We start from the raw sequence: 25,914 nt of genomic DNA on the forward strand, positions 1-25,914 counted from the left end.
CGCGAGACAAATCTGAAACAGAGAGCTGTTAATTCTCAATAACTTATTGAGAGTTGAATACCTGTAGATGACCAATGATAATCAGGTTTCAGTGCAACTGCAATTAGTGAGACGCCTGGGCGAGCTTTAATTGCACTCAACTTAGCAGCGAGTGCAGGTTGTGACGGTCAAGAATCTAAATTGAGTAGCCAAGGTGGTCCCGTCCACCATAATGAGTAGCTTTGAAGTTGAGTAGTTGTGAGATCTTGTGACGCGCAATCGGCTGGATTTGAAGTACCAGGAATGTGCTTCCAATGAGCGTCTGGAGTGAGTTCCTGCATTTGCGCCACCCTGTTTCTGACGAAGTCTTTCCAGTGTGATGCGTGTGATTTGATCCACGAAAGTGTGACGAGAGAATCCGTTCATAGATGAGTAGCTGTTACGTTCACTTTCAGAGTGGCTTGAACATACTTAACGAGTCGAGAGAGCAGCAGCACTGCGGTGAGTTCGAATCTTGGAATTGAGAGCCGCTTGAGAGGTGTTACCTTTGTCTTGGAGCACACCAATAAAATAATGGCGCCAATTGAGTTGTGAACGGAAAGATATACGACTGCAACATTGCCAATTGAGAGGCATTAGAGAAGCCGGAGTTCTACTGTCAAGGCGGTCCATGTATGAAACCAGATATTGAGAATTTGGCCAAACTTGTGAGATCTTCTCTTATGATGAGCCACCGGGTTGAGAGCTGGGATGGCAGTAGTTTATTCCATTGGAGCTTGTACAGCCAAAGCTCCTGCAAAAGTATTTTATCCTTAATCACTACTGGTGAAATAAAGCCGAGTGGATTAAAGATCTGAGCCACTTCAGATAATACGAGGCGTTTCGTGAGATTGTTGACTTTAAATGGAGTCTTCAATGAGAATGAAAATACATTTTCCTGAGGGAGCTATTGTAGTCTGAGTATTTTGGTTGCGCAATCGTCAAATGTGATTGGAGCCTTAGTCTTGAGTATTGTTGATAGCGTTGATTACATTGATATGAGTTGCACGCCATTTTGCGAAAGGAAAGCCGCCCACCATGCACAGATCTCTTAGTTTACATGCGACTTTTTTGAGCTGTTGTACGGTGTCTGTACCACCGAAGATATCGTCAACATATCTGTCGTGAATGATGGATGGTACGGCCAGTGGAAATCGATGCCCTTCATCTTCTGCTAGTTGAAGCAGAGTTCACACCGTTAAGAACGGCGCGGCCTTCGTTCTGTAGGTGACTGTTATAAGTTGATATGGCACTTCGTTGAGTTGGTCATCAATCCAGAGTATTCGCTGCAAATCTCAATCATCTTTATGAATCTTGATCTGCTTGTACATTTTGGTGATATCTGTGGAGAAGAGATGATAATGTTGACGAATCCATAATAAAACATCCGTGATGTCTAGATGTAACTTTGCTCCGGTATACATGAGATCATTGATGGAATATCCTGATGTTGACAGGCTGGAGCCATTAAATACAACGCGCAATTTTGTTGTTGAGCTTGAACACCATGATGTGGCAAATAATAATGTAAGCGATAATGGGAATCTGATGGTACCTTCGTCATGTGGTTGAGTGATTGATATTTGACCATGAATTCTTGATCGAGACGCTGATATGCGGGGTGTCTTGCAAAGCGCCGAAGTAGATTCTTGAGGCACTGATGAGCAGTGTTATACTAGTTACCTAAGATGTGGCGATTTCAGCGGGATACGTACAATGTATCTTCCTGAAGAGTCACGAGAATGTGTCGATTTAATATGCGCTTCGCATTTTCGATATTAGACGGATATTTTGGAAATATGTGATAGATATACATGAGATATATCATAGGATATTCTACGGATGTTTTGAGTATATTAGATATAATCTCAGCACATTCAGTAGGAGTTGCGAAGTTCAGTCGCTATATTCTAAATTTATCTTGAGGATATACCAAAATGACCTTTTACTGAGACGTTATATGAATGTTTTACGTATATTCGGTACGATCACAGTACAATCCGTATGAGAGTAGAATATTCGTATGATATCCGGTGTTGTCTGGGTCCTATGTGGATCAAACGGGGAGATAATTAAAATCCCGATTAAAAGAACACAAAAATCACATAAGATGGAACACTGGTGCACAGTCTGTCATCATGGAGCATAAGATGCTCCACATTCACGAATTTGAGTAGGAGAACATTAATATCTTGGATGTGGAGAAAAACCTTAACAAAAAGATTACTGTCTGAAATGATTTATATAAAAACACAAAAGAACAAACTCAATCTTCAAACAGACACAGAATTCTTAAATCATGGGTACAACGCACTTACAAACATGACGAGTTTACAACAACTCGCTTGAAAATCCGACTATAATAAAGACAATAGCGATATAGCTTGAACAGTACACAATTATGGACGCTCTTAACAGTAACTCTTTTACATTGACTGTATTTTACAAAAAATTTAATTACTAAATAATTTTTTTTGTACACAAATTTATCTTTATTCACTTGTTCAACGGTGATTTTTTATACGGATAATTTATGTTCATTTTATGACAGTGATTTTTTGAAAATTTGAGCTATTTAACACACATATTTGGATCTGTAATTTTGAAAAGTCCGTTGTTGATGATCTTATGGTAAGATAAGTTCTGTGAGGAATATTAAGTAGATCTTAGCATAAAACTAATAAAAATTTATATCCAACATACTAATTACAGTGGAAATTTTTGCAGTCTCTCAATTGTAGCTGATTAAAAATCTTTTTTCTCATTGGACTTTATATGGATCATCAGCAAATTGACTCAACAAGTATATGTGTATTTATTGACTTTAAGGATGGCCAAAAACATGGTCGAAATATTTGTGACACTATGTGGAGCTGTGAAAATAAATTCAAAAACGTTTTTATAACATAGCGTACTAATTTTTATGTGTGACTTTCTTTGGCCCATTTTCTACGTTTTTTGATTTTGAATTTTAAAGAGTCCTATAACATTATTTTATCTAATTTTATGGTAATAAATTTTATGGTAAATGTCTAGAATAAGTACCGGTGCGAAAAATCAATTTTTTCAATACTAATAAACAAAACTACTATAGAAATGAAATGTAGAAATGTTTTTAGAAAGGGGCAATTTGATTTTCATGGCGAAAACCATGAAAAAATCATAAAAATCATGGTTTTTTTATTTCTTTTCGTAAATAATGGGAATTTCGAAAAATACTTCAAATAAAAGTTGTAGATCTCATCGAGGTACATATTTTATGTCCTATTGATTTTTGCCATGAAAATAATAGTTTCTTATAAAAACGACGTTAAATGTTTAAAACTTTATATAACTCATTTGAAACAATTCGAGTTTTATTAGTTAATTTTATTAGCTAATAATGGAAGGAGGTACGGGGGAGGGGCGAAGCCTCGCCAAAACGTCCACACGTTTTTTATATTATTGTGTTTTTCGACTTTTCATGCGAAGCGAAGTTCACCCATACCTCCCACTTCCTGATTACAAAGCGAAACGACGTCCACGCTTGTACTGCACCACATGAGTTTACGATTTCAGATTAGAAAATTGTGGCTAAATAGCGACTAAAACTGGTTGAATTAGAGTTAGGAAAAAACGGGGAAGGTTGCAGGGGAAGGTGCGGAGCCCCTATCCCGCCCATGCGTTCTCTGCACCACATAGATTTGCAAATCACGTATTTCATGTATTATTAAGTGATATAAAATATATATATTCTGGAAATTAAGATAGAAAATAGTAATTGTGCAATATAATCATTCTACATCAATAATAAAGATTTAAAAATTATAGATTTTTTACTTGTAATATACCATAAGGATTTGCGACTTTTTACGCGTAGTATGTGTCGCGTAGTATGTGTCGCGTAGTATGTGTCGCGTAGTAGTAGTAGTGGTAGTAGTAGTAGTGGTAGTAGTGGTAGTGGTGGTAGTGGTGGTAGTGGTGGTAGTGGTGGTAGTGGTTGGTAGTAATGGTAGTAGTGGTAGTGGTGGTAGTGGTGGTAGTAGTGGTAGTAGTGGTAGTGGTGGTAGTGGTAGTAGTGGTTGGTAGTAGTGGTAGTAGTGATAGTAGTGGTAGTAGTGGTAGTAGTGGTAGTGGTGGTAGTGGTGGTAGTGGTGGTAGTGGTTGGTAGTAATGGTAGTAGTGGTAGTAGTGGTAGTAGTGGTAGTAGTGGTAGTAGTGGTAGTAGTGGTAGTGGTGGTGGTAGTGGTTGGTAGTAATGGTAGTAGTGGTAGTAGTGGTAGTAGTGGTAGTAGTGGTAGTGGTGGTAGTGGTTGGTAGTAATGGTAGTAGTGGTAGTAGTGGTAGTAGTGGTAGTAGTGGTAGTAGTGGTAGTAGTGGTAGTAGTGGTAGTAGTAGTAATAGTAGTAGTAGTGTAATATAGAAATACAAAATATATATATATATTTTATATCACTTAATAATACATGAAATGCGTGATTTGCATGTTTGCGAATCCATGTGATGCAGAGAACGCGTGAGCGGGGGAGAGGCTCCGTCCCATGCACCCTCTCCCCGTTTTTTCCAAACTCTGACTCAACCAATTTTAGTCGCTATTTAGCCACAATTTCAAATTTAAAGTCGCAAACCCATATGGTATAGTACAAGCGTGGACGTCATTTCGCTCTCAAAATCAAATTGTCCCTTCCTAAAAACATTTCTACATTCCATTTCTATAGTAATTCTGTTGATTGATATTGAAAAAAAATTGATTTTTCGCACCGGTACCTATTTTAAACATTTACCTATTCTAGAATTTGATTAAAAATTGAATTGTCGAGCAATTTTTGTCCAAAAAGCCACACTATGCGGTGATTTTTGCAGTGAATCCGTCAATGAATAATTCATTGGTAGCCATTGTATGCCATGCATCTGTTCAGGTTAGCAGTGGCGATGGAAAACTCAATCAACGAGTGTTTAAGGTGAGATTGTTCCGCGCGAGACGGACCAAGTGAGGAGACGAACACGGCAAAGCGCGACGGACAAGCTGTCTCGACACGCCAAAACGAAGACAGGCGGCAAATTTACTCTTGCACTTTGCGCTTGAATTATTCATGCGCCACTAGGATTATCACTCGAGTAAACCGTGGCTGTCCTATTATCGAGCTTATCGTGGCCGAAGAGCGCGACCGACGACGACAAAGATGACGACGACGCTAGGAGAAAAAGATAAGCAAAACAGTAACCCCAAAAAGGGGAAAAGTGTCGCGCTGACTTAACGAAGAGAATTGATCAACGATGATGAGTCCGCGTCGGTCGAGCTAGCACTTAAATAGAAATGCATGCAGAAACATTGTAGCATTATTTTAAATGTATTAATATATAATTTCAAAATGTAATGTATAGTAGAATAGATTGTGTCATAATTGTATCAAATTTTTGAAATCTGATTTTTGAAATCTGATTTTTGAAAACATTGATTCTAAATTTAATTTATGTAACATGTAGCAATCTTAAAATAATTAATGCTTAAACTATTTTTGCACAATTGTAATATGTCCCGAGAAAAAAATGGACATTAATATAATCGGATGTAAATATGCATAATTAGATATGAAAAGATCTAATATAATATACGTATTTTATGTGATCATATATAATGCCTATTATATAATCATATAAAAAACATATATTATTAGATCTTTTCATATCTAATTATATATTTTTATGATTATATGTGATCATATCGCGCCAAATTTTGGATTAGATTATATATGATTATATGTTATTAGATCTTTTCGTATCTAATTATATATTGTTACATTTGATCATATAATATCCATTTTTTCTCGAGGTATTAAGAAGAATTGTTTCTGTATAATTATTGTGTATGAAATATTGAATATATTTCAGAAATTAATTTTTAATTATTGTAGCCATTATAGCTTTAAATTGTAGAATTAGTTATACATTTTTTAATAAAAATTTCACACAAAAAAGTATGCATACTATTTCGATATTATTTGTAAATAAATTGATAAAATGTGATGTTACAATTATTGCGACATACATCTGCCGAAATCTATTGTTTGACTATTTCTTGAAGCCGCCCGAAATTGTTCGACACTCATTTTTTTTCTACCTGTTATCGGGCATTGGCGTATAGGCGTATGTTTATTTCAGTTCGTTCTCTTAAACGAGGGGACTGTCTCGACTGCGCATATAAGCGATTGGACACAGTAGTATTTCCCAATCGGACACAGTCCCGATTGGACACAGACCCGATTGGACACGGACATGATTGAACACGATCCCGATTGCACACCTTCCCGATCGGACACATTACCTATTGGACACAACAGCGATCGTATACATATAACGTTTGAATTGGGCACCGAATCAATTGCATACAGACTCGATTGCACACGGACCTGATTGCGCACCGACCCGTTTGCACACGATACGAATCCGCATTGCAGATAGTACATGGGTTAGCGACTTGGACGGGGTAGGTGCAGAAGGCCCTCCCTTGTACCCCCCGTACGTGCGTGCGTGCGTGCGCGCGCGCGCGCGCGCGTGTGTGTGTGTGTGTGTGTACAAAGCATTTTCTGCATCACATGGGTTTGCGACTATAAAATATTTATAAGACGGAAAAACATTTATAATAAATATTTTATACATATTTTTATGTCTGAGTTTGCCAGGTATAAAAAAATTATGATAAATATTTATGAAAATATTTAAAATAAATATTTATGCTATTATTATTAAAAAATATAAAAAATATTTCGAGTTCATATACCGTAAATTTTTCAGTACATTAAAAAAATATATTTTATATGTTGTTAATAATAATTTTTGTATCATTTCTAAATGGTTTATGAAAAATAATTATATAACCTTTAAAAAATATTTAAAAAAATAATTTTGTGAAATATTTATAAAAATTTATGATAAATTTGCTGTGCTATCTAGGTTGTTTTGCATTATTCTGCGATGTGGAACCGTATCGTGTGCAATCGGGTCCGTGTGCAAACCGATCGGTGCGCAATCGGGTCGTGTGCAATTGGGTCGGTGCGTAATCGGGTCCGTGTGCAAACGGGTCCATGTGCAATTGATTCGATGTCCAATTCAAACGTTATGTGTCCGATCGCTGTTGTGTCCAATAGGGTCTGTGTCCGATCGGGACAATGTGCATTCGGGACCGTGTCCAATTGAGTCCGTATTCAATCGGGTCTGTGTCTAATTGGGAAATACTATCGTGTCTGATCGTTTATTTGCGCAATCGGGTCTTACTTTAAACGAGTAACAATTACTTTGATCTATTTATTTGCTTCAATTTTTTTCTTTTTTTGTAACATTAAAGTTCATAAGTTCGCAATTTAACATCTGTGATTCCATCCAATCCAGTCATTTTTAGCCTAATATCTGTACTCTCGTAGTACATTGGGATTTCTTTATGTGTTTGGTGTCTTACATTGCAATCATTGAATAAAGAATACCAAAGAAAGAGCATGGTGCAATGTGAGTGAGTTCGGAATAGTTAGTTACTGGATTCGATCATTGGTTCTTGTCTCTGCATCCACAGATCAACTGTAAATGCTGTAGCTAAGATGAAACAGTAACTGAACATTATAAACTCACTCTTTAATGACCTAGTTTATTCCGTACGTTTAGTTCTCGACCTATATACTATATTCGACCCAAACACAATAAGTCACAACGATGTAAAAACTTGCAAACTTATTTGGGTCAGGTCACTTTTTCACGATCCCTGACCCATCTTAAGCCATACAATGCGTGTAAACAGAGGTACTATAAAGCTGTGTAAGTGTACCAGCAAATGCTAATAGATGTATTTGCTTTATAGCGTCCACATGTAAACTACTTACCTACATTAGTCCAAACTTATGTATAGGTTTACATGGTCTACACGGTGTAAACAATTTGTTACTAGTTTACCTTAGGGGTATAGGTCAGGTCAGGACATAGGTCAAGTCGCGCGGTGTAAAATAGCTCATTATCGTATTACAGTTATATGATCCTTCATAATATTTTTTATTTAACCTTTAGAGGACCGGTTCTTTTTTGAACGAGTTTTTTTAGTTTTAATATTAGAACATTTTTCTTGTCAGTCAGTTGAATTACGAAAAAAAAATCACATCGCTCCAGTGCCTAATATTTGTATTTGAACTTTATATTACTGTTTATTGTTAAAATAATTGTTTAATGTCATTTGCAATAAAAATGTATTAAAAAATATGTATAAAATATAATTATGTCATATTTTGTGAGGTATGAGGCAGTAAAATGTCATTATACAAAGTAACATCAATTTATTTCGAAATAAATGCACATATTATGATGAAAGGAGTAATTTTAGTTAAATGAATAGTGTTTAAATCTAATTATAAGCCTAATATTAGATTAAGTTTCCGATCTCGGAAAGGTTAATGATTGCAATGTTAATTATAATCTACAATAAGCATTATGAAGATATTCAATTAATTATAATCTACAATAAGCATTACGAAGATATTCCGATTTAAACAGTTTTGCATCTAATAGTCTTTCTATAGCTAATTGTATTATTAAAGAATGCAATATGATCTTTATGTTACATAATACCTGTATAATAAATAAACATTTATATATAAAAATAAAAATTTCTTCAAATTATTATGTAATAACTAATACAACATCTATTTAAAAAATTGATTTTTAAATTAAAATTTTTTTAGTACAATATTATAATAATTACGCAAATAAATTTACAATTTACTTCTCAACATAATGTTATAATAATTACTCAAATATATTCGAAATTTATTTCTTAATAGAATGCCGTAATAGATATTTGTGTTATAAGTGAGAGAAGTTACCTCTTTCCTTCGAGTGCGGAAAGTGAATGCACAAGCGATAGGTGAAGTCAATGAAAGTAGTACTTTTTTCATTCGTCAATTCACACTCAAGGATTAACCTTTTGATCCACAAGTAACAAAAAATATTGTGTGCGATATGTGCGGATCGGCTACGGCTGACATGTGAATGAATGCACTTACGGCAATTAATCGACTCATCGCACTTATAACAAATGTTTTTCAGCTGATTTTTCACAATGATGGAACAATTTGAATTACTCAGAAAAAAAATGGATATTAGTATGATCAGATGTAAAAATATGTATAATTAGATACGAAAAGAAAGAGAGAGAGAGAGAGAGAGAGAGAGAGAGAGAGAGAGAGAGAGAGAGAGAGAGAGAGTCTAATAATATATAATCAAATATAATCTAATCCAAAATTTGGCGCGATATAATCATATATAATCATAAAAATATATAATTAGATATGAAAAGATCTAATAATATATGTTTTTTATATGATTATATAATAGGTATTATATACGATTATATAAAATACATATATTATATATTAGATCTTTTCATATCTAATTATGTATTTTTATGATTATATATTATTAGATCTTTTCATATCTAATTATGCATATTTACATCCGATCATATTAATGTCCATTTTTTCTCGGGTAGTTACTGATATTTAGTTAATATTTCTCTTTTTCACGCATATGTACCTCTTACATGTGCATGGAATAATTATATTGATACAGTAAATAATTTGAAAGTAAAAAGTATTGTCTGAACATTTAACTATTTTTAATAACAAACTGTAGACTTTTAAAAACTGGTTTTAGTACAAAATATCTTTTTCACTGTGCACATTATTTTTCTGTTATATCAGACGATATATTTTATTGTATTGATACATTTTAATAACAAAAGGATAATAAAAAGTACACAAAAAATATTTAAATTTTATTGCAGATTCTGCTCGAAATAATTATATTACTTTGATTCAGTACATCTTACATTTTTTATTACTGTATTGATTACTATATTTGATTACTATACAGTTTAGAAAGAAGCACAATTAGAATAGACAGATATTTTCCATTTGAAATAATTATATTTGACTTGTCCAAGATTGAAAAAATATCAAGAATTATTTAATTGTGTTTAGAGTATTCTTTTTTAAGAGACTCTGTAGTGTTTATTGTGGAGTCGTATTTTAAAAATAATATTTTATAAAGATTCGTTTCTTTAAAGTTTAACTGCCGAGAAAAATACTTTATCTTCCAAGCTATCTGCGACTTTTGTTACTTCGAAAAGAATAAACCACATAATAATTACTTACAATTCCAAAATAACTGTTTAGCGATAGAAAAAAAGGAGCTTTTGTGGCGATTTAACCATCTGATTTTTGCAGAAGAGTTCAAGCGCGCAGTGAAAAGCAGCCATTATACAAGAACGTTGTTAGGATGTTGAAAGGAAATGGAAATTAATGGTCCGTTAAACTCTCCTCACCCTCGTCCACCCTCGATCCAAAGGATTACTTTATCACAGTGATTCGTACCCAGTAAACAAAATGTTATCAAAAATTCTTGAAGTACTCAATTTAAGAATTGGAACATCCAACAGTACCACCTTAGAAGACAACATAATGATTGATGCGTCGACTTTGGAAAAAAATAAGTCATATGGCATGTAAAAGAATACTATAATTTGACTTTGAATATCCAGAAAGTGGGTCCAGAAAAAGATCAATGAGTGCTTAATAATTTTTTAATATAATTGGTTCTTGTCTTTAATTATTTGCTGGATATAGAAATAGGAATTAATTACAATAAAGAATCATAGAATGGTCCCTGATCTACTCTATATTTGTTGAACACGCCATATATACTAGAATTTTAATACTGGCAGCAAATATAAAAACATTATAGCCTGAATGTTTCTGTGGAAAATACTAAATTTATAACAAATTTCTTTTGTCAAAGACTTACACACAGGTTTAAACGTAGAATAACATAATATAGTTATATACTTTATATAGGTTATACAAGTGCTTTTATGTACACAATTTTTAATAGGTATATGTATACGTTATAGGTATATGTTAATAGGTATGTATATGTTTATAATGTAACTCTTAATTAAGTCACAATAAAATTCAAGGTCTCTTCAAACTTATGGTATCGTTGAATAACTTAATCACGATAATTTAATCACGATTTTCGATACAAAACGGATCTCGTCAATCTAATTAATTTAGAGACATAATAAAAGTCTATTTTAAAAGATATTTTATACTATATTATATCTATTATATAAAAGATTATCTTTTATTATTCTTAATTTTATTTTTGTTAATCGAGATTAGATTAATACAAAAAGATAACATACAAGTGGTGTTAGCTGAAAAGACACGTCGATAAAAAAGCAGATGGCACTCTCAATACCAGAAGGTCAAATCGTGATTTCAGGTTGCTGTTTAAGAATTATGAAAATTACGAAAAATTGCCGTGATCTCGTGATCTTCTTGCTGCATTCCGTGAGAATAAAAACGTCCACCGTAAAAAACGAAGTTATTCTTTAAGATACGTAAGATCTTCTAATTAGTTTTGGTCAAAACGGATCTGATATCGACGACAAGTTAAGACATTGAGCTTACGTAACTTAAGGTTATTTTAAAGCAAACATTTTATTTCTAAGAGTAAATACTAATAATTTTCGGAAATAGGAAATTTTCAAAGTTGAATAACAAAGATAGATAATTCTTGCAGTGTTGCGCATAATAATTTATAAGTATTATATTTATATATAATAAATATAATAACAAAAAATTAGTGTATTAGATAAATGAACACAATTTCTTAAAAAATACTAGATCTTTATATTCTGGTCTCTTAAAAACTTCTCTAACCTTTTTATTCTTCTTATAAAAATTTTTTGTTATGATAACACTATTTACATTTAAAAGAAAATTTCTCAATCTAGTAATTCTATTCTTACACGACATGTAGCGATTAGATTGTACATATAACCTCAAATTACACATATAGATTTCGAATGCTCTGGTTTTATTAGAGTACCTTGGGTTATCGAGAAAGCGTACTACCCAATCAGCAATGAAATGTTTAAAAAATGTTTTTAAAATATTTTAAAATGTTTTGAAAAACATTTTTAAAAACGTTTTCAAAAACGTTAAAAATAATGGGATAAGCGCTCTTTTTGGGTAAAAAAAAACATTTATTTTAACATTAAAATTAATGTTTTTTAAATGTTATAAAGACATTTTTTTAAAGATTTAAAGAAAATGTTTTTTTAACGTTAAAGAAATGTTTTATTCAAATTTGCTTTGAAAATTTTTGAATATTTCTAAGTGTTTTTAAGAGTTTCTAAGAATTGAAAAAAACTTGAACAAAAAATAAAAAATTCTAATTCTTATTTCTACGGTAATTTTGTAAGAGGAAGAAGACTACTATACACATGTTTCAGCCAATCCAGAGTCATACCTGTTAAAGCATGTTTAATATCTTTATATGAAAAAACGGTCACCTATCCAAGTGTCAACCATCGCCGACGTTGACTTCGAAGACCGTACGCATCCTAACGCCTCGTGATGATCAATGAACATTTCTTGTTTATGCACACATATTTGTTATAGATCATTACAATAGATGTTGTCAAAAGGATGAAACATGTATAGTTAACTTATATTTTTATAAATAAATATGAAGTTTTACAGTTTTTTTTACTCATTATTACATATGCGCGCAAAATAGCATGTGGAATAACTTATTAAAAAGTCTGTTTTTGCTCTGTTCGTATAAAATAAAAAATTTTTTAATGTTATTTTTTATAATTTTTTAGTATTATTAATATGCCACATTGTTTTGATAAGTGTACTTTAAATTCTTTATGTTCTGTTTTAATCTACGTTTCTTAGAGATTTAATTTACGTTTTTGTCACTCTTTTATTACATTATAATTCACTTTCCCTTTACACTTGATTTACGCTCCGTTAATTGTAAAGATAAAAAATGATAGAATATTATTTGGATGTAATAGGATACCATAAGATATTAAATAGCATATCTTATATAAAATAAATAACTAATAAAAAATATTAAAAAAACGTTTTCAAAATGTTTACTAAAATTATTTTATAAAATGAATAATTAATAAAATAATACATATTGAAAAAGTATTATATAAACGTTACACAAATGTTTACTAAAACAATCTTTTCAAATAGAAAACTAATAAAAAAGATATTTACAAAATATTAAATAAACGTTTAAAAAATGTTTACTGAAATTATTTTTTGAAGTAAATAATTAATAAAAAATAAATATTTATAAAATATTAAAGAAATATTTTTAAAAAATTTAGAAAAATCATTTTCTTAAATAAATAATTAATGAAAAATAAATATTTTTCATTAACATTATATAAACGTTACACAAATTTTTACTGAAACAATCTTCTGTGTGAAAAATTAATAAAAAATAAATATTTACAAAACATTAAATAAATGTTTAAAAAACGTTTACTGAAATTATGTTGTCAAGTAAATAATTAATAAAAAATAAATGTTTATAAAATATTAAAGAAATGTTTAAAAAAATATTTAGTGAAATTATTTTCTAAAATGAATAAATAATGGCAAATAGATATTTAAAAAATATTAAAAAAATGTTTAGAAAATGTTTATTGAAATCATTTTTTTTAATTAATAATTAATAAAAAACTTATGTTTTAAAAATATTTAAAAACCGTTAAAAAATGTTTTTTAGAAATCATTATTTTTAATAAATATTTAATAAAAAAAATATTAAATAAATATTGAATAAACATTTTTTTTCCAAAATAATTCAATAAAGAAAAATATTTAAAAAATATTTTTAAAGCATTATCTGCTGATTGGGTAACAATATAATCAATGTGACATTGTTGTGCCGTAATCTGCCATAAACGAAAGACTTGAGTGATAGATCTCTCGCGTTGCACACCTAATATGAGAACCACGGAGATTTTCATCCTTTTGTTAGATCACCCAAACCAACTGTTAAGGTGGTAGGATGAATAGAGACGTGGCGTAAAGATCTGGCGGCGCGATTATAATAGAGGCTGACAGGTGAGGAGTAAAGACTTGTTAGGACTTCATTAGAACGTTTACAATTAAAAAGCTTCAGGAAGGAAAAGAAATTTATAAATAGATGTGAAAAATAGTATCTAGGAAGCAATTGTTTCTAGTAACATTAATTTCAATTAAAAGCATAATTATGTGTAAAATATGAAAATAGGCTAATTAAAGCTCAAAAGTTAATGATTTCAAATAATTTTTATAAAATTCCTGCCGATCCAATCGGAGATTTCCGCAATTCAATTTTTTTATGAAGGAAGATTGACAAGGACAGAATTGTGAAGGATTCGTGCAGCTCCAGTAGCCGTGAGCGCGACTTTAACGGCTGGCGGAGGCGGACGAGCGGTAAACGAGGCTCTTGACTAATGTTCTACCTGTTGTCCCGTAACACCTATGCGCCCTATACCTGTCCCCCGCAGGGGTCCGCGTATATGCGAGCTCCACGCGTGCATGCACACGTGTGTCAAGTTAGAAAAAGGTACTTCGCGCGCGGGGTCCCAGCTTAGCATTTCAATGCACGGAAGACGATTCAATGCTGAGCGTGCATGCGTGAATGCGGACGAGAGAGGGTACATGTTACGCGTGAGAAAGAGAGAAATAAACAGTTAAAGCAACGAGAGAGAAAGCACGAGAAGGGAAGAAAAAAGAGAGAAACAACTATGTAAGAGAGTAAGCTTGATTAATGCCAACTGGGACCACGATCGTTGTATGACCATTACTCATTTGCCACTCCGTTGGATCAGGGTCCCCTGGAATCGGTTGGTGAGGCCTTGTTGGGTCCTTGTTAAGGCCCAGCGCATTGCGCTCCGGTGCAACTGGCAGCACTCCGTCGAGATAGTGCCTTGTTCAGCCATCTGTGGCGTTTATATGTTAACGCGCCAAACGATTCTTTTACGATTAATTCTTATTGATTTTTCCGGAAAAAATACCCTTATTTCTTCATATTAACAAATATATGTTTATATCTATTTATATATCGTCATATAAGAAATAAAAGCAATTATAAATGATTTTATACGGCCATATATGAGAATATGTGATTATATCATTCTTGTAAATCCTGTTTAAGTATGGCCTTATATGTATATCCATATGTGGTCTAATGTTCTTGTATATTATCATATGTGATTATGTGAAAGCATATTTTATCATCAAATATAATCATATTTGAACATATATACTTAGATTTATCGATAAGTCGTCCATACTATAAGTAGATCTGCGTATATATGTTCATATATGATTATACATGACTATATACATAAATATGCTTTCATATATACATATTACAATTTTTTAAACTTTAAGGTTTTTAAATAATAAAATTAAAATGTGTTACAAAAATAAATAGTTTATTATGTAATATATTTTTACTATGCAACATTTAATGTTTAAAAATCTTTTATATCTTAATAATTACAAATAAATCCGATTGTCAATAATTAATTTTCTTTTTTACAAACATAGTAATTCGTAAGATCGCCACTATTAGGCAAAGGCGCAGCGCTTCTCCTTGTCATGAGAAAATTTACTCCAAAAAGTTTATTAAAAAAACCATCATCCACGGCTTATCTAGCACTTTACTAGCAGCAAAGTGTAATATATATTATTTTTTTTATACGAAGAGAGTTCGTAGGTTTCTGCAACTTAGAGAGAGCTTCCGAAAATTGAGAAAATATATTTTATATTACAAATAAAATTTTATATAATTATATACAAACTTATAGAGTTATATATGATCAGATCTACACAATACTATATCTCCAAATATAAACTTATTTAAATATACAAGGTGTCTTAAAACATGTGGATCAAGGCTCGTAAAAAAAAGGGATCGAACATAAAAGTCCAATCTTGGGTTAGGTTCACCAATAACCGAGATATTAACGTATGGAATCTGCAAATAATCTAATTAATTTCTATCGTAATTGTGAACAATAAATTAATGAAAGCTTATCATACATTCACGATAGATTTTTTCTTTCGTGTTATGACTCGAGCGGATTGAGCTGTTCCCTCAGCGTGCTCTCATTCACCTAATTGGAAAAATTAATACCTCGATTATTGGTGGACCTAATCCAAGACCTAATCCAAGACCTAACCCAAGACCTAACCAAAGACAATATTGAACTTTTATGTTCATCTCGATCCTTTTTACCTTTTTACGAGTGTTGACCCATATGTTTTGGGACAACCTGTATATGCTCGAATATGACCTTAGGTAATTATACATAACCATATATGGGTTTATGCAAACAAAATCCATATATGAGCATTTAAGATTACTTCTTATATGAGCATATAAGAGCATATAAGAGGTATGTTTTCCCGGGTTGTGAGTATGTGTGTGTGTTTTTTTATGATTATTTAATTAGGTAATTAAATAAATGTCAATTAGTATTTTTTGTCAATCAAAATATCGGAAAAATAAAGAACAATTACAAAAAGTTATTTAAAGTTCGCGATTTGTTTATAATTTATAACGTTTACACGATATCGTTTCATAATATGATGATTAATGGCAAATACTTTAGAAATTATATTTTCACTTACCTCCTGGAGAAGGCGGCCTCACATTTCGAGCAACGGTATCGCCTATCTCCAGTATGCAACTTCACATGACGATCACGGCTGCGTTTGTGCTTGAACAGTCTGTTGCACCAACTGCATCGATATGGCATCTGATCACCGTGGCTCTGTAATCAATACAATTATCGTATTACATTACAGAACTCCTTTGATTACAGTTATATAATTTCAATTTATTAGGTAGCAAGTATGAAGTTTTATTACTTTTTTTTTTTTTAAGCACAATTATTTATCGGTGATTGTTCAGCGATTGTACAGTAATTATAATCATAGCTGTGAAAATGCTAATAAGATCACAATATTCTAATTATAAAACATTTTTTTGAAGATTATTGTAGTTTTAACATTTTAGCTAAAAAAATTACAAAATCCAATGAAAATGATCTATTTGTTAAAAGTTGTAAATTTCATTTTATTTTTTTGTTAGAGACGTAAAGGCCAGATTTCGCAAGGTCAAAAAACATTTCTGTCGCTTTGATAAAGCGAGACAGAGTAAACAATAAAACCTAGGCACTAGAGCTTTACCTGAATTCAAGCTTGTCTAAATTCATAAACCGAAACTCAAGGAAGTCTTGCAATTGTATTATGTTATTTAAAAACCACTAGTATTGCTACCCCGATCTTTTCAATCCATTTTTATTTTTTATTAAAAAATATGAATGTTTACCTGTTTAAAGTAGTGCTATCACTAAACAAAAATATATTTTGATAAAAAATATAATTAACTATAGTCATTAAATGAGACGCATCTGTGTTCTCGAACAGATAAAAGTTCTTTAACTTTTATACTTAAGATTTTTTATAAATATTTTCCAATGTATTCTTTAAACAGTTCAAAAAGTAAATATAAGAATAAACATCTAAATTATTTCAATCTAAAATGTTAATCTAAATTGTTAATCTCTGGAAATTTTTATTATACATTTCGTATAGCCGCCATTTACTTCAAACATGTAACAACGCTATAGATATATTCAACATACTAAACTATAGCTACAGTACTTCACAAATATGTGCAGATATTAATTTTTTAATAAGTTAAACATAAAAAAGTAATATCTGTGCAATGACATTATAATAATTATAATAATAAATAATAATAAACAGAACAACCCAAATAAAACAATACATGAAATCCATGTTGAATCTACATAGAATCTATATAGAAACGTGAATTCCACGTGAAAACAACGTGAATTTCACGTACTGTTTTATTGGGGATTAAGATTATTAAGAGTTACAGAATAGCTTTATTAATTTGTTAATATATTTTGTAATAAATTATTAACAAATTAACTTCAATTTGCATTAAAAATAAGAACTCCACCTGCACTTATTTTTTAAATTTTTTGAGTGATTGAAATAGGTCCAATTTTGACTCGTTTAAAATGGACATTTTTTAGATGCCCAGAAAAGTAACACGGTACATCTTTAAATGTTCTAAAGATATTTAAGAATTTAATTTGATTTCTGTTTTAAATACGTCCACTAAGACCATTTTTTAAACGTATGTGTTCTGTTGGGGATATTATTAATTTGACAATTATTATAACTATGTTATGAATGTTGAGAATAATTGTTTAAGATATTTTTATTTTGTATTTGGCGCCAATAGTGCGCTATGTGTGTGCAACAATTAAACCGCGCTGTGATCGATACGCGTGCGTAATGCGCTTCTACCGTTTTGTTTTTATGTTCTTTTTTACGCTCCTCCACTCTCTCTCTCTCTCTCTCTCTCTCTCTCTCTCTCTCTCTCTCTCTCTCTCTCTCTCTCTCTCTCTCTCTCTCTCTTGCGAAATACTGTACGCGAAATGAAGCATGCCATAAATGTGCAGGTAATCACAAATCAAATGAGTGTACAACAAATGAGAAGAAATGTGTAAATTGTATGTATAAAAACCAAACGTATAACTTGAAGATAAAAGATGACCATGATGCATTGAGTCCGGAATGTCCGACGTTCTACAAGAGGAAAAGAGAAGGGCCGGCTCGGAGGATGCAAAATAGCAATCACAGAAGGAAGAGGAACATATACTGTATACAAATGCGCAAAGTTTAATGGCACATAAGGACGAGATACAGCATCAGATTATGAAGAAATTAAATCCGGCAGTTATTGCATTGTCGGAGTCAAGACTAATTGCGGAAATTGAAGACAGTGAAATAAGTGTACCGGGATACAGTGTGGTTAGATGCGACGCGGAAAATAGAAATACAGGGGGAGTTGCTCTGTATGTAAGAGATGATATCAAGTATGAAATAGTAGTATTGAAAAAATTAGAAAGGATTGTGTGGTGCGTTGCAATAGAAGTTAAAGAGAAATTATTTAAAGGAGTGTTAATGGTAATATATCATTCACCGAGTGCGTCACATGGAGAGTTTATAGAATTCTTAGAGGAGATAGTAGAAGAATTAACGATAAAAGAAGAGTGTATAATATTAGGAGACTTTAATATAGATTGTATGACAGACTCTTATTATACAAATAAACTACTAACGACTATGCAAAATCTAGGTATGAAGCAATATGTGGATAAACCAACGAGAGTTACCGAAAATAGTAAAACAATTATAGATCTAGTTTTGCGAATAAAGATATAAATGGAGAAGTCAAGTACGAACTTAAGATAACGGATCATGCGTGGATAAAAGTCGTGATAAATACGAACAAGACTGTAAATAAATATAAAGAATTCAGTGGCAGGGATTATAGTAGATATAATGCGGATGAGTTTATTAAGCTAGTGGAGAGTAATTTAGAAAAAGGATATGATTTAGATATTAATGAGTTAGATATTAATGTAAGGGCAAAGAATTTAATTAATAGTATTGTAGATGCGCTAGACATCTTAGCACCTAAGAAAATTTTTAGAATACCGAAAATATGGGAAGGGAAAAAATGGTATTCAAAGGAAATAGAAGAGCTAGCGACTAGAAGAGATGAGGCTTATAGAAAAGCATTATACGATAGCACGGAACAAAACTGGCAACAATTTAAAATAGAAAGAAATGCAGTAGTTAATTTAATTAGAATAAAGAAAAAAGAATATTATGAAAACATGATTGATCATAATAGTAACAATCCCATAACTATGTGGAAATCATTAAAAGAAATTATTAGAGGAGGACCAATAGGCGCGAAAGTTGTAGGAAAAATAGATTTTGAAATATTAGACAACATAGAGTGTGATATAGCTGATAAATTTAACTTATATTATATACAAAGTATTAAAGACATAATAAAATCTATAGATAAGAATTATACAACGAGCACAAATAAGAGAACTATTTATTGTATTGAAAAGAAGGGAGAGCTAGAAAAATTTGAGTCAATTACGACAGAACAAGTAAAAATAATTATTAGGGAATTACCAAAAAAGAAAGGCACCGAAGAAGGAATAACTAGCGATATATTAAAAACGGTGTCTTGTGTCATTGGAGAGGAATATTGTGATATAATAAATAAGTCATTGAGTGAGGGTTGTTTTTTAAAAGAGTGAAAAACATCCATGATAATTCCAATTCCAAAAGTAGAGAAACCTAAGAGGGCAAGTGATTATAGGCCTATTAATATATTACCAATATATGAAAAAGTATTAGAGATAATAGTTAAAAAGCAAATTGAGGTCTACCTAGAAAGTAATAATATCATAACGAAACATCAGTCGGGCTTCAGAAAAAATTATTCGTGTGAAACAGCAATTCAAACAGTTATAGATGAATGGAAATTGATTATTAGTGAAAGACAAATAGTAGGAGTTATTTTTGTAGATCTTAAACGAGCTTTTGAGACAATTGATACAGAAAGATTATTAGAGAAATTATATCAGTATGGTATTACAGGAACAGTTCTAGAATGGTTTAGGTCGTACTTAAAAGATAGAATGCAAACAAGTTCAATTTAATGATAGATTTAAGATAATGACTACGGAATACGGAGTGCCACACGGTTCGGTATTGAGCCCATTGTTGTTTATAATATATATGAATGATATTGTTAACGTTTGCTCGGATATGTGTAATATAAAAATGTTTGCGGACGATACCTTAATATATGTAACAGGTGAGAGTAGTGCGGAAGTAGAGAGGAAATTGAATATTGCATTTAACGTAGTGGAGGAATGGATGAATATTAATAAACTGAAGATGAATTCGGGGAAAACAAAATATATGTTAGTTAGAGGGATAAGAAAAGAATTGAGAGGCAATACTACTGTGAGATGTTTGGATGGAAATGAGATTGAGCGTGTAGAAATAATAAAGTACTTGGGTATAATTATTGATAATAGACTTAGATTTAGCGGTCACTGTGATTACATGCTAAGAAAATAGGGAAGAAAATAAGTTTTTTAAATAGAATAGGAAACTTTATCTCGGCTTACACTAGATGTACGATATACAAAACAATTGTAGCACCTCACTTTGAGTATTGTGCGACGCTACTATTAGATATGGGAGATATCACAGTTAAGTAGGCTCCAAAAAGCGCAAAATAGAGCTATGAGAGTCATATTGCAATGTGACAGACGTACCAAAGTTAAATATATGCACCAAGCGTTGCAATTTATGACCATAAGACAAAGGCTGTATTACAACACGTGCATATTTATTTTTAAAATTTTAAATAATATGATGCCGGAGCAATTTAGTAATAGACTTAGAATAGTAGAGGGAGAAACGCGAAACTAGGCAGACAGGGGATATTGTTATTGAATTTCGAAAAACAAGAAGCGCGCAAAAAAGTTTATTTTATGAAGGGTGTGTTAATGTATAACGCACTACCATCCGAAGTTAAACATTGTAATCGTTTAGAAATGTTTAAACGAATGCTAAAAGAGTTTGTTTTTAATGATGTAGCATAAAATTGTATATATATGTATTGAAAATAGCTGAGAAAGCTAATAAAGATCAATCAATCAATCAATCAATCAATCAATCTCTCTCTCTCTCTCTCTCTCTCTCTCTCTCTCTCTCTCTCCCTCTCTCTCCCTCTCTCTCTCTCTCTGAGTTATCGTGTCGCCATACAGAGCTTACTTGTATCTAAAATCTTTTTGCATTATTATCTTATTTTGTAATAAACAGTTTATTTTCTGTTTCGTATTGTGTGTGTATTACATAAACCTCTGACAGTCCTCGTAAAACTCAGAAATCAACAATGAACATAATTATATTTTTGTTTTTGGTGTAAACTTATTTTTGTTTTTGGTTATAATTAATTTTAATATATAAGGTGCTCTTTAATTAACAAAACAAATAGAAAAGTTTTAATATATTTTACAAATTCGTTTCATCGATTGTATGTACTACTTTATAAAAAATATTACTATTTTTTAATATTTTTAACACTTTTTAAATAGCTTTTGGAACACACTGAGAAAAAAATATTAATTTGATTAAATTTTTTAAACTTGATTAAACCTTCGTATACACACTGTTACCACCCATACACGAGAAAAAAATAGACATAATATGATTATATATAAAATATATATAACTAGATAAACAGATACAGATCTAATAACATATACAGTTATATATAATTATGCATAATAATATCAAAATTTTGGCCCGATTTTATTTGTTTGTAATCATATTTGTTCAGATGTTTCCATATATAATCATATGTAACTGAATATGATTACATGTAGATAAAAAATTCATTTTCTTATTCAAATATGATTATACATAATTGTACAATATAATATAACATATGATCATATTACTGTATACCCAGTGAACACAGTAATATAGTAGCAATGTAACAGCAATGTAACCGAATATAACAGGTTACATTACTCTGAAATTACACGTAACTTACATGTAAGTTACAATTTCCGACTCAGCAATACAACATGTTATAATTACATGTTATCTAACCGTTACACAACAATTACAAAGAAAAATAAAATAAAATAAAATTTCATTTTTTGAAATTATTTTTATCAACAGCACATGCTACATTTAGGATAAATTTTTATTAATTAATTAAATTTAAATTATGTTATTTTTTATTTTATTCTTACTTGCCGCTGCTAAGTTTGAACCCGGGACCTTAGGATGACGAACCTTGTACTCTACCTGCTACGCCATTTGACTCATCGATATGAGTACTTGTTATTGTCTACATATACCTATGTTATAAACTGACGCAACTATATTGCTTTTTTATAAAAGCAATTAAATTTTGCAAAACATATTAAAAATAAATAGCATTAATTTATTTACTTATAAATTTCATTGTTAAATTTATCTTTTTCCATAACCTTAATAATTTGATGGAAATTGCGATCTATTTAGCACTAATCTTTGAAGCGTTTAAACGATTAATTAGATGGTTAACTATATAGATCATAATTCTAAGAAAAATTGAATAGTATACATTTATTATTCTGTTTTTGTTCAACACATGATGAATTTAGATTTTGTGCATTTTTTATGCGCGAGTAATTGTAGACAAACCGTTATTTTTGAAAACATTATCTCTATAATAATTTTTTTATTATCAAATAGATCTGTCATTCAGAATGTTATAATGTTGTCTGATTTCTGAGTCAACTACGACGCATCGTTCCGTAAAACATTGATACGAACGTGTATTTTACGATTATACAATTTTTGTTGAATAACTGTAACGCCAAAACGATGTATAACAGCTATATCACTTGCGTTATAACAAATATATATTACGTAAAAGGTTATTTCTATGTCATATAGCACCTATATATCACAAGAATAACAATGTTAAATTACATGTAACTTCCATGTTATATTGCCGCTATAAAATGGGTTCACTGGGTAATTATATATAATTCTGTTATATATAATAATATTATATTTGAATATATATAAATTGTATATAGTTATATAAGATCATATGGCGCCATTTTTTGGATCCATTTTATATTATATATATATGGCCCAATTATATGAACATTTATGGCATAAGTCCATTTTTTTCTTTTCTAGGTAATTTTGTGCCCACGAAAAATTCAGCTCTTTGTACCTTTTAAGTACCGTAATAAATAAAAGAAAACCTAAAAACTGCAAAAACTGCAAAAAAATTTTTTATCACAAAATATAATTTTTTTAAGTATAAATTTCTTAAATTTTAATATCAAAGTATGTAAATACTTTTTATAAAGTTAATGAATTTTTCAAAATTTAGTATGAATATTTTAAAGATACAGTTGTTTGAAAATTGCCATGGGTGGCTACGATCCAATATGTATACAAAGGTCAAAAAATATGTGTGTATATGAAAGATTAAATGTATTCGTAATTTTAAGAATATGAATCATTATCTCTAAATAATTAATTTATAATAGCTGTCAAAATGTTACATAAATTAAATTATAGATAAAAATTATAAAATGTACTTGCGTTCTGAAAAATTCTCAAGATACTTTGAATATTGTAAGATAATGGTAAGTTTTGTTTTATACGAAGTGATTGCAGATGTCTGTTTGAGACCCATGACTTCTGATTCAATTTATGGGCTGAATAATAATTTATAATGAGAGATTGACCACATATCACTTTTAAGTTGAGCGTCTTTTTCGAGACGCGTGAAGTTAGACTTCCAACATTAAAAAAAAAACTTTCTATAGCTTATTCGATTGCTCGTCGTTTGCACACTTCTGGTTAAAAAGTTATTAGAAAAACAATTTTGAGGGGAAGGGTCAACTTCACACTTGCCCCCCAACTACGAGCAAATTTGATCCAACTAATCTTAATCGTTAGATTTTCGTTTTCACATTTCCAAAAAGCTCGATTTTTGTTTGCATACTCTTGGTTAAAAAGTGATAAACAATTAAAGTTTCGGCAACAGTCGCTGTAGGAAATAAAGTCGAACTTATGCGATATCGTTACATATTTATTTTTTAAACTGTGTTCCAGACTATGTCAACAAGAAAAAACAATCGCCAAAAATGTCGCGTGCTTGTGGTTCGCAGTTTGCGGCATTTTCGTAAAAAGACAATCATTTAATTCTAAAACAATGGACACGATTGTCTTTTTACGAAAATGCCGCAAACTGCAAACCACGAGCACGCGACATTTTTGGCGATTATCTTTTCTTGTTGACATAGTCTGGAACACAGTTTGGAATAAGTCTTGACAGAAGCCACATCGTGTCTCGTGTGTTAAGAATATTCTCTATGCAAATATAAATCGTAAAAAATTATTAAAAATAAGTAAACTATATTGAGTAAGAATAGTAAGTATTTCTAAAATTAAATTATACTATCACATAGCATAATGTACGACATGATGAAATAATTAATATTGTTGAAACAACTAACAATAAGTTGTGTGTATCTCAATTGCTGTACATTGTCATATTAACTTTTTTTTTAGAGAAATTTTGTTTGTTTACATAAAAAATAAATATGCCTCGCAAAGCAGCCTGCGTTTTAGCAGATAAAATATTTGAAGCCGTGAAGAAGTGATTGTTTTATAGGGAATAAATTGAAATCACGTTCTGATTCTATATAGACAGATTTGCTGATCACTAAAAGATAGAATTCAGGTCACAAATCTCTATTTATATTTAAGGTCTAAGATTGTATCGGACATACAATCTTAGACAAAAGTACATGAAATTTGAAATACTTAAATATCTACGCCTAACGCATAGTAAATCTAGATGTAAGAAACTTGAACGATAGTTGGAGTCTTATTTTTACTTTTATAAAGATATTTTTCACGTATTTGCAATTTTTTTCACTTATGAGTTTAAACTTTTGACAGTGAAAATGCACAATTATCTCAAGTTATATTTTATTTCTTTAAAACGGTGTATGTAAGACAATTGAAACTTGGCAGATATTTTTATCTATTCATATACTAAATGTACAAAAAAATTCAAAACATTGGTACTATTTCTTCTATATTTTTTTAGCTGTTTCATCTGTCAAGATCGTCTTTTTCTATAAGATAGAAAAGGATACCATGTAAAATCAGTGAAAATTAAAATAGTTATAACTCAGCAACCGTTTAGTGGATGCGTTTTCAATTTTTTGCAGTACATTAAGGAAACTAAGAACAATTTCATAATTTTTTAGCAACTTTGTACTATTTTGAACTTCAGTTCGATACATCCTTAAATCAAGATAGGAACGACATTCTTTTTCGTATCAAGAGTTACAAAGGCATTTTTTGCACAAGAAGAACATTTGTTATCTCTCCTGTTACTACAATGAATACAACAGGAGAGAACAAAAGTACAAAAGGTACACATAATGAAAATGAAACAAACACATCTTAAAAAACATGACCATAAATGTTTAGCTATTTCATATAAAATAATTATCGATCTGAAACATCGCGCGTATAGATCCCGAAA

The 25,914-nt window shown here is 30.8% G+C and overlaps 1 protein-coding gene across 3 annotated transcripts in view; it reads right to left on the reverse strand.

Moving 5' to 3' along the window:
* The window catches only part of LOC105830877 (zinc finger protein 423 homolog), a 368,687-nt gene that overhangs the window by 99,791 nt on the left and 242,982 nt on the right, over positions 1 to 25,914 (reverse strand). For all 3 annotated transcript variants that reach the window (XM_036292275.1, XM_036292277.1, XM_036292278.1), the window contains one exon: positions 16,536 to 16,678. In XM_036292275.1, the coding sequence (XP_036148168.1) occupies positions 16,536 to 16,678 (143 nt within the window). The remainder of the gene's footprint in view (positions 1 to 16,535; positions 16,679 to 25,914) is intronic.

This window comes from Monomorium pharaonis, chromosome 9, assembly GCF_013373865.1.
Source record: "Monomorium pharaonis isolate MP-MQ-018 chromosome 9, ASM1337386v2, whole genome shotgun sequence".
NCBI classification, from domain to species: Eukaryota; Metazoa; Arthropoda; class Insecta; order Hymenoptera; family Formicidae; genus Monomorium; species Monomorium pharaonis.